At 55.7% G+C, this 8,705-nt stretch overlaps 2 protein-coding genes across 2 annotated transcripts in view; both read right to left on the reverse strand.

Annotated features, from left to right (window-relative positions):
• OPA3 (optic atrophy 3 (autosomal recessive, with chorea and spastic paraplegia)) overlaps positions 1 to 1,815 on the reverse strand; it is a 28,167-nt gene extending 26,352 nt beyond the window's left edge. Inside the window, exon 1 of the mRNA XM_006764410.2 lies at positions 1,570 to 1,815. Coding sequence (XP_006764473.1) covers positions 1,570 to 1,711 — 142 coding nt within the window. The 5' untranslated portion in view covers positions 1,712 to 1,815. The remainder of the gene's footprint in view (positions 1 to 1,569) is intronic.
• Positions 1,816 to 4,957: 3,142 nt separating this feature from the next.
• On the reverse strand, positions 4,958 to 6,913 carry GPR4 (G protein-coupled receptor 4). Its single transcript, XM_006764405.2, has one exon. It carries the CDS (start codon positions 6,878 to 6,880, stop codon positions 5,828 to 5,830), a length of 1,053 nt encoding a protein of 350 aa, XP_006764468.1. The 5' UTR covers positions 6,881 to 6,913; the 3' UTR covers positions 4,958 to 5,827.
• Between the last annotated feature and the right edge of the window lie 1,792 nt (positions 6,914 to 8,705).

Consider the following 8,705-nt stretch of genomic DNA (forward strand, 5'->3'; position numbering starts at 1 on the left):
GGATTTAAATCCTGCCTGTGTCACAAACTCAGCAGTTCATTTCTGCTCTCGAGGTCTCCATTTTTTTCTTCTATAAACTGGAAGAAGTCATTTCCCATCCCTGACATAGGGACAAGATAGTGTGAAACTCAAGTAAGATAAGCTGATAGGAGAGTGCTTGGTAACTGTGCGATCCAGCACTTTTCCAGGCTAAGATCTGCAGCTGTGGCAAAAGGCCCCCCAAACAAACACCAATGGACTAAGAATTGTAGGCTCCAGAATGCAAACTTTAAGCACCCAAACTTACAAGAAAAATAAAAAATGGTATGTGTTCCTCTTAAGCACTTGGCCTTTGCCCATGCTTCTCCTGCTCCCTCGACATCATCCCTGCCCCCATGTTGTCTGGTGAGGGTCTCCTCACCCTGAAGCCATCCCTGAACCCCACGCCAGGTCAGGCATCCAGTGGGCAATCCCATCCCACCTCTGCCCATCTGGTTGTCACTCTTGCAGAATGGGTCGGTCCCTACTGGACTGAGCTCCTTGAGGGCACAGATTGGGCTGACTTGGTCCCTGCTGTCTCACCAACACTGCCCAGCACAAGGCCAGGCACAGAGTCGATGCTCAGAAAATACTAGCCAAATGAAGCAATGGATGGATAGATGGATGGATGGATGGATGGATGGATGGATGAGCCAACAAATCACGTCAATTTCCTTATTCTGTGCTCCCATAGGCCTATTCATCTAGTTCATCTTTTTAAAGTAGCTTGTATTTTGAGTGTTTACGATGCCCTTTAGATCTCAGCTCGGGATGCCCTCGTCTAGACACCATGACCCTGGATCTGGTGGCCTCTCTGAGCTCCAGAGTTCCCACCACCCTGACCACTCGGGGGTGACAACGACGGGTCATGAGTGTCTCTCCCAGTAGCCAGCATGGGCTGTCTCTTGAATAAATGGACGAGCAAACACAGCGTATCAGTGGATTAAGGAACAGATGAATGAGTGTCTGTCCACTCTGGTTAAACTGCCTTTTTTCCAGGTTCTCAGGCCACCTTCCCAGACCGCAACTTAACTCTGCCCCGAGACACGCCTCTAACCGATTCCTGTTTCCCGGAGTATTAACTGGGGCAAACCGCTGTCCTAAACGAATGGCATACAAACACCTTTAACCTCCCAAGACAAGAGGAAAACGGAGGCACTAGATGGAGTTTTGGAAGCCAAGATGCCCAAGGATGGCTGGGCAAATGACTCCGCCTAGTCCCTCCTCCGCTGGCCCCTAGCTCCTCTCAGCCCCGGAGAGCCCGGCCCAAATTACTCTCGTCCCACACTATTGGCTCGCCCAGACATCAGTCGCCACGCGCTCTCTTACTCTATTGGCTGGTATTTTCACCTCCCTGCCCCGCCCCTTAGCCCACGCCCGCCCTTGCAATTGGACTCGCCGCAAGCCCTTTTCCCAGAGACCCTCCCTATTGGCTGCAAAACTTTGCCGGTTCGGGCTGTGATTGGCCGTGAACAGAAGTCCAGCCCCCGAACAACCACCTGAGAGGGGTTGGAGAATGGAAAGGTTGGAGGGACGTGGGGTCAGACTCACGCTGAGCCGGCGGGAGGCAGACATAGGTCTTGAAGAACTCGCTTCGGCGGGCGCCCGCCTTAATGCGGTTGGCAAGCGGCTTGCTGATCTGCCGGATGCCCAAGTATAGCAGCTTCGCCATGGGGAACGCACCCACCACCATCTTGGCGGTCGCACGAGGGACGCGTAACCCTCCTGACTGGGCGTGGCGCTTCCAACCTCTCCCTCCTCCTCCGCCCGCTTGTCGCTGTGCGTGCGTGCGTGCGTGCCTACGCTGGGGGGGACTGCTTACGTCACCTCGTCGCGCTTACGCGCCGACGTCGTTCGCTGAATATGCAAATGTACGGCGGAAGCGAGGCGGTCAGAGGGCAGTGTCGTTAAACGGCTGATTGCGGGAGCGTGGATGGGTCCCCACTTCGGCGTCGGGTGGTGTTGCCACGCTCTTTCGAGACGTTACGTACCTAGGTGGTCGCTCGGCCCCAGTGAGGCTCTCAATTAGTCCTAATTAGGGTTAATGAATCCCAAATACACCTGCCCCCGCAGGTTAGGGCTGTCAGTGGGATTAAGAGAAAACTGGCTGTGTAGTCATACAGACCTGGTTTGAGAGCCCAGCTCCGCCATTCATTCATTTGCTGTGTGATATTACGCGAGTGACTTAACCTCTCTGGGCATCAGTATTGGCGTCTACAAAACGTGATTCATGATAGCTCTTACTGGGTTGCATGTGCATCTGAATGTAAAAATATAACGAACTCTGGTAAGTGCTTAGAACGGTGCCAGTCGCATAGTAACTTAATAAGCATTTAATAAACAGCCCTTCTTACTAGAAACGTATTAGTGTCATCATTGCTAACTCTAGTGGGAGGCTGCATTTCATCGCCAGAGGCAGCTAATCCAGCCCTCTCCCAAGCAACAGAGAAGGGCAGGGGGCTGGCACAAGGTCCCTCAGCCGGCAGAGGTTGAGAGCCCAGCATTTTGGCCAGTAAAACCATACCCGGTGTCAAGCAGCCCCACTGCCTCCATTGCGGGGCGAGGGTCCCCAGGGAGCTGGCTCAGGAAGGAGTTTAAGGACATGTTCCAGCCTGTCCTCCCTTCCCCAGCAGGGAGCAAAATCGTATAAACAGGGTCAGGAAGGGGTTGAGAGAAATTTCTGGGTGGTGGAGTGCTGATGGGTAATTGAGAGGCTCCAGGAGCGGCCGAGGGAGACGAAGAGAGGAGCAGAGGAGTGGGGTGCAAGACGGCACAAACCTTCAGCACGTAGAGTCGGGAGACCCTGGGCTTTCCTTGCATCCACTCCGACTCCCCGACCATCCTTTGTCAAGTCCCAGGCGCTGGTGTTCCTGTTTCTTCATCTGTCATAATGATGGCACTGACATGTGTGAACCCAGATATTCTAAATCATGTAGTAATCGTGACAAGGCCATAAAACAAATCTCCCCTGGGATCCCTTCTGGATAAAGTGTGAGGGAGCTTGGAGCCTATCCAAGGTCCATATCCACTAGGGACCAACCCCCTCCCCATTTTACAGACTGGCTAACGGAGGCCAGAGAATGAAAAGGATTTATCCAACATTCCAAGGGTCATCAGGATGGAGCTGAAGGCTGGGATTTCACCCCCTTCCTTTAAAATGTGATTTTGCTTTTTAAAATATGTTTTTATTGATTTGAGAGTGAGAGAAAAAGAGAGAGGAACATTGATGTGAGAAACATTGATCCACTGCCTCCACACGCACCCCAACTGGGGATTGAACCCGCAACCTGGGCATGTGCCCTGACTGGGAATCAAACCCAGCGATCTTTGATTGTACAGAACTATGCCCAACCAACTGAGCCACACACTGGCCAGGGTGAGGCTGGGATTTCTTGAGACCCACCCCCAAGTCTTCTCCTGGAGCCCAAGGACCTACTGGGGGGAACTAAGGTACTTCCAAACTTGTACATGACTTTTTTCTCTAGAAGTCACTGCTGTTTCTTCAGTTCCTAGAACAGTGCCGGGCACATAGTAGGTGCTCAATAAATATTTATTGAATGCAAATGAGCATTTGGTGAAGGGTAATGTGCAGGCTTTCGTCTCATCCTCTGAGGAGACTGTGTTCAAAATATCTGACCCCCTGCAACTCCATCCCAATAGCTTTATGGTGGTGAGACAGGATGGGGAAATTACCAGAGCCCCCAGATCCTAGACCCCCCTTTTTCTCTCCCAACACCAAAGCCCCAACTTCCTGCATCTCAGTAACCCCCGCCCCTGCAAAACCATTTTCTTCATTAAGTTCTTTTCCCCCCCTCATTCCCATCCTCCCTCCTCTTCCTTTCTCTGAGAAGGGTTTCCAGGAACCTCTTCTGGGAACTTCTGGGGCAAGGGTGTGTGTGGAGAGAGGTGGGGGTCGTCACATCTCATCAGGAGCATGGAGCCTGTTAGGTAACCAAGAAAGGTCACCTACCAGAAGGGGTGAGGCCGGTCCAGAGGCAGGTGCGTCCTCCTGTTCTCCAGCCTGGCTATAGGAGGACCGTTCCTGGTGACCTCTGGGGGCTGAGAGCGGGAGGGAGAGACCAGCCAGAGCCCGCAGCCTTGGCCACTCTGGGGCGTGGGAACAGAGGCGGCGACCGGGAGGGGAGCGGGAGCCCAGGATGGCCGCAGGCTGACTCACCGGCTGTGCAACTCGGGGCTACGCTCTTGGCCTCTCCAGTGACCACCCCGGAACAGGGCCTGGGATCGCTCCCAGAGGTCCTTCCAGCTCAGGCTCTCAGTCACCGTTTTCCCAGGATGGGCAAGAGGCTCATGCTGCACAATCCCACAGGCCCCCAGCTTCTTCCCTCATTGTGTTTCCTCAAAGTAAAAACCCCAAAGCAAGCGCAGCACCATTCCTTCTCACTCCACCGCCCACCTCGGTCCCCCTGCCAGCATCTCCCACGTGGGCTACTACACCACTCCACGGGGCTCCCAGCTTCCGCCCTAACTTCCCCTATTCTGTTCCCCACTCAGCAACCAGCGGGATCCGGTTAACATTGAAGTCAAATCACATCCCTCCTCTTATGGCTCCCATTTACCTCAGAGTAAAAGGCAAAGTCCTTAGCAGGACTTTGCGAGCCCCGAAAGATGGGCCTCTGTCCCCTTGCCAGTCTCACTCCCACTTCTGTCACCCCCCATGTGCTGTAGGCACACCGGGGTCCTACTACGCCTCAGAATTCAGGCATCTCTGACTCCAGGGCTTTCCACTTGCTGTTCCCTCTGCCTGCAATGCTCTTCTCCCCCCCACCCCCCGCCCCCGGCAGCCACAGGGGCCCCCTCCCCTCCTCCAGGACTTTGCTCAAATGCCACCTTCTCAGTGAGCCCTCCCCTGACCTCGTCTAGCTCAGACTCCATGTCCCTCTGTCCCCTTGTGTGGCTTTATTTTTACCCAATATACTTATCAGTTCCAAACTTTGTATTTATTTTGCTTTACTCCCTTACCGGGCGCCCCTTGATGGTGGCTCCGGGGCTGTCTTGGTCACCACTGCGTCCCCAGCCCCAGCCCGCACAGGGCCGATGGGAAGTACAAATAAACCTGTTGACTGAACGACTCCTCCGGCCAGTCTTCCTTGATTGCCCTCCACTTGGGTTTGGACATTCTCCCTCTTCTTCCTCAGTCCTGACTTGGAGAGTGTTAATCTGAAAACTCAGAAGTGCTCCGTCCTGCTCACTCTCCCCTACATGACAGGGGCTTCCCTACAGCAAAAGTGATCACTCCACACACAGTGGGTTTCTCCTTCCGCCTTCCCCTTGAGTCACCCCCTCATCGGAAATCATCCTCACATGGTTTTTGTGTGTGTGTGTGTGGTTTTCTTTTTCTTCATCTCTGGAAACTTCACGTACTGGTCTCCTCCTCCAGGAAGCCCTCCCTGTCCCCCAGACTGGGTCAGATGCCCTTTGGGGTTCCCCCAGACCCTGGCCTCTTCTGCCTGAGCCCTGCCCCCCTGGATCATCACTGTCCAGGGACAGATCTGTCTCCCCCATCGGAGGGGGAGCCCGTGATGGTCGGGCCAGGTCTGCCACTCATCACCCCTATGTCGCTGACACTGCCCCGGGCAAGGCCAGGCACCGTTCAGCTGGACTGTTAAGGGGCCGTGGCGGGGGATGACAACTGACCAGCGACACCCCAACCTCGCTGTTTTCCTCTTTTCTTATATTCACATGATTAGTCACATGGCCTTATTTACATACAATCGGCATACACCAGAGCAAGAGGGGCCAGGGTGTGGGATGGATTTGGGGAGGGGTGCGTCTCTGTGCGACCTGAGGTTCATTGCGCCACCGGTGGCAGCATCTTCAGCTGCACCTGGTCCTCCTGGGAGGGCGGAGCTGCCGCCCAGCCGGCGGTGGCCGTGACCCTGGCCACTGTGCTCCTCTTGGAAGTGAGCGGGGTCTCCAGGGTGAGGGAGGCGCTGGCCATCTCCTGGGGCTTGTCGCTGGCCAGGAAGCGCAGCAGGTCGTGCAGGGCCCTGGCGACGTCGCTGCGGGTGCCCTCGTTGACCAGGCAGTAGAGGATGGGGTCGGCCACGCAGTTGAGGCTGGTGAAGGCCAGCGAGCTGTGGTAGGCGGGGAACACGCGCTCCTCGAAGCCGCAGTCCCAGGGCCGGCCCAGGTGCACGGCGCTGCGGGACAGCAGCAGCACGTGGTAGGGCGCGAAGCAGACCAGCACGATGGCGATGAGGCTGAGCGCCAGCCGCTTGATCTTGGTCTTCTCCTGGCGCTCGGTGGACACGCTGCCCCGCACGGCGCGCAGGATGCCGCGGTAGGACAGCAGCATGAGGGCCCAGGGGAACAGGAAGCCCACGAAGACCCGGTAGAGGTTCATCCAGGCCACCCAGCCCTCCATGGGGAACTTCTCGAAGCAGAAGGTGTGGTTGTAGCGGTCGCGGAAGAGCTCGTCATGGAACAGGGGCGCCGAGTTGGCGCCCAGCTCCGTGGCCCAGACCACCGAGCTCACGGCCACGGCCGTCTTGACGCGGCGCAGGCGGGCGAAGCGCAGCGGGTGGGCCACGGCCAGGTAGCGGTCCACCGAGATGCAGCACAGGAAGGCGATGCTGATGTAGATGTTGGTGTAGAAGACGAAGCCGAAGAGCTTGCACGAGCCGGGCCCGTGGATCCAGTTGTCGTGGTGCAGGAAGTAGTCCACCCAGAGCGGCAGCGTGCAGATGTACAGCAGGTCGGCGATGCTCAGGTTCATCAGGTACACGCCCAGCTCGTTGCGCTGGCGCACCTGGCGGTAGGCGGCCCACAGCGCCAGGCAGTTGGTGGGCAGCCCCACGCCGATGACGAAGATGTAGAGCGAGGGCGGGAAGAGGTGGTCCATGCGCGAGTCCACGTGGCAGCCCTCCCAGCTGCCGTTGCAAGGACTGAATCAACACAAGAGGGAATTGGGGGGGGCGGGGGTGAGGGGGATGGGCCAAGGGCTTTGTCAAGGAGGTGTAGACGCAGTCAGAGCGCCAATGGGGGAGGAACGGGGTGACCCAGAAAGTGGCCGAGGGGCGTGTTTATGGAGGAGATGCAGGCGTCGGTGGGCCCTGGGGGGACTCTGTACAGGATGAACAGGTGCACGTGGGGCCGAGCTGGAGTAAAGGTGGGAGGAATGTACCAGAAGACACAGGGAACATACAGGAAGGTGCTGAGACAGGACGGGCTACAAGCAGGGAGTGAGCAGACCAGGCAATGCGGGTGTGGGTGCTGGCATTTCCCGGGAAAAGGTATTGGGGGGTGGGGTGGGGGGGACAGGGCGGAGGAAGGGCTCAGCCTGGGGATGTGGGAACTGGAACAGGAAGGAGGTGAGTAAGGGCCAGATCGCAGGCGGATTGTAGACAGAAGGGGCAATGGGAAGGGGGCAGGGGAGGCTGCGGCCTGTCCTGTGGGGGCTGAGCAGTGAGATGAGGCGGCCCCACCTGACGGTTCTGTTCTGCGCGCTGGCCTCGCGGTGCCTGTGGGGAGAGGCCTGAGTGAGGGGCGTGGCTGTGACATGCCTGGCAGAGACCCCCCTCCCCCTGGAGGCTGCAGAGGGGGGCCACCCAGATCATGCCTCTTTGACCCCCATGCTAGACAACAGCTCTCTGAAAACACAGATCTGAGGCGCCAGATATATTTTCCCCTAATAGATGTTAAAATAATGACCCTGCTTAGATTTTAGAACATTCTTCCAGAAACCACATAAAGCTGGCATGGGAGTCTATCCTGCTTGGGGGAAAGCTGGATGAGGTTAACGCCGTCATTTCACAGGCAGGGGGGAGGGGCTCAGAGAGGCTGGGTCACGCCCCTCAAGGACACACAGCAAGGTAGTGACGGAACCGGAACCGGAACCAGAAATGGAACCAGAACCAGCCTCTCATTCCTAACCCAGGGCACCCCATTCTTTTTTCTTTTTTAGCTTCTTTTTATTTTTATCCTCACCTGAGGATATTTTTCCATTGACTTTTTTTAAATTTTGTTTTATTGCTTAAAATATTACAAAGAGTATTACATATGTCTCCTTTTTATTTCCCCCCTTGACCTTTCCCCGGCCTCCCCTCCTCTCACCAGGGCCCAGGCCAGGGAGAAGCCTACAACTTAGGTACATTCCCTTGATCGGAATTGAACCTGGGACCCTTCAGTCTGCAGTGCCTTGTGTCCACTAGTTATGCTTATATGCATGCATACTAGTCCTTTGGTTGATCTCTTACCGCCCCCCTGCCCCAACCCTCCCTGGCCTTCCTGCTGTAGTGTGACAGTCTGCTCGACGCTGCTCTGCCTCTGTATCTATTTTTGTTCATCAGTTTATATTTCCATTGATTTTTAGAGAGAGTGGAAGAGAGAAAGACTCAGAGAAACATCAATATGAGAGAGACACATCAATTGGTTGCCTCCTACACGAGCCCTCTCACCAGGGCCCAGGCCAGGGAGAAGCCTACAACTTAGGTACATTCCCTTGATCGGAATTGAACCTGGGACCCTTCAGTCTGCAGGCCGATGCTCTATCCACTGAGCCAAACCGGTTAGGGCCAGGGCACCCCATTCTTGATAGTGATGATGAGGAGGAGGGTATTCACAGCTAAAGTTAGTGAGTCCTGCTATATAGCAAACCTTGTTCTAAGCACTTTTCTGGGTGTTGATTCTTTCAAATGTCAAGAACCCCATTGAAAGTACTATTATTC

The sequence above is a fragment of the Myotis davidii genome, unplaced genomic scaffold (assembly GCF_000327345.1).
Source record: "Myotis davidii unplaced genomic scaffold, ASM32734v1 scaffold741, whole genome shotgun sequence".
In the NCBI taxonomy this organism is placed as follows: domain Eukaryota; kingdom Metazoa; phylum Chordata; class Mammalia; order Chiroptera; family Vespertilionidae; genus Myotis; species Myotis davidii.

What these genes read in the sequence shown, in the direction of transcription:
- GPR4 (XM_006764405.2), bottom strand. Translation starts at nt 6,880, where the DNA reads ATGGACCACCTCTTCCCGCCCTCGCTCTACATCTTCGTCATCGGCGTG.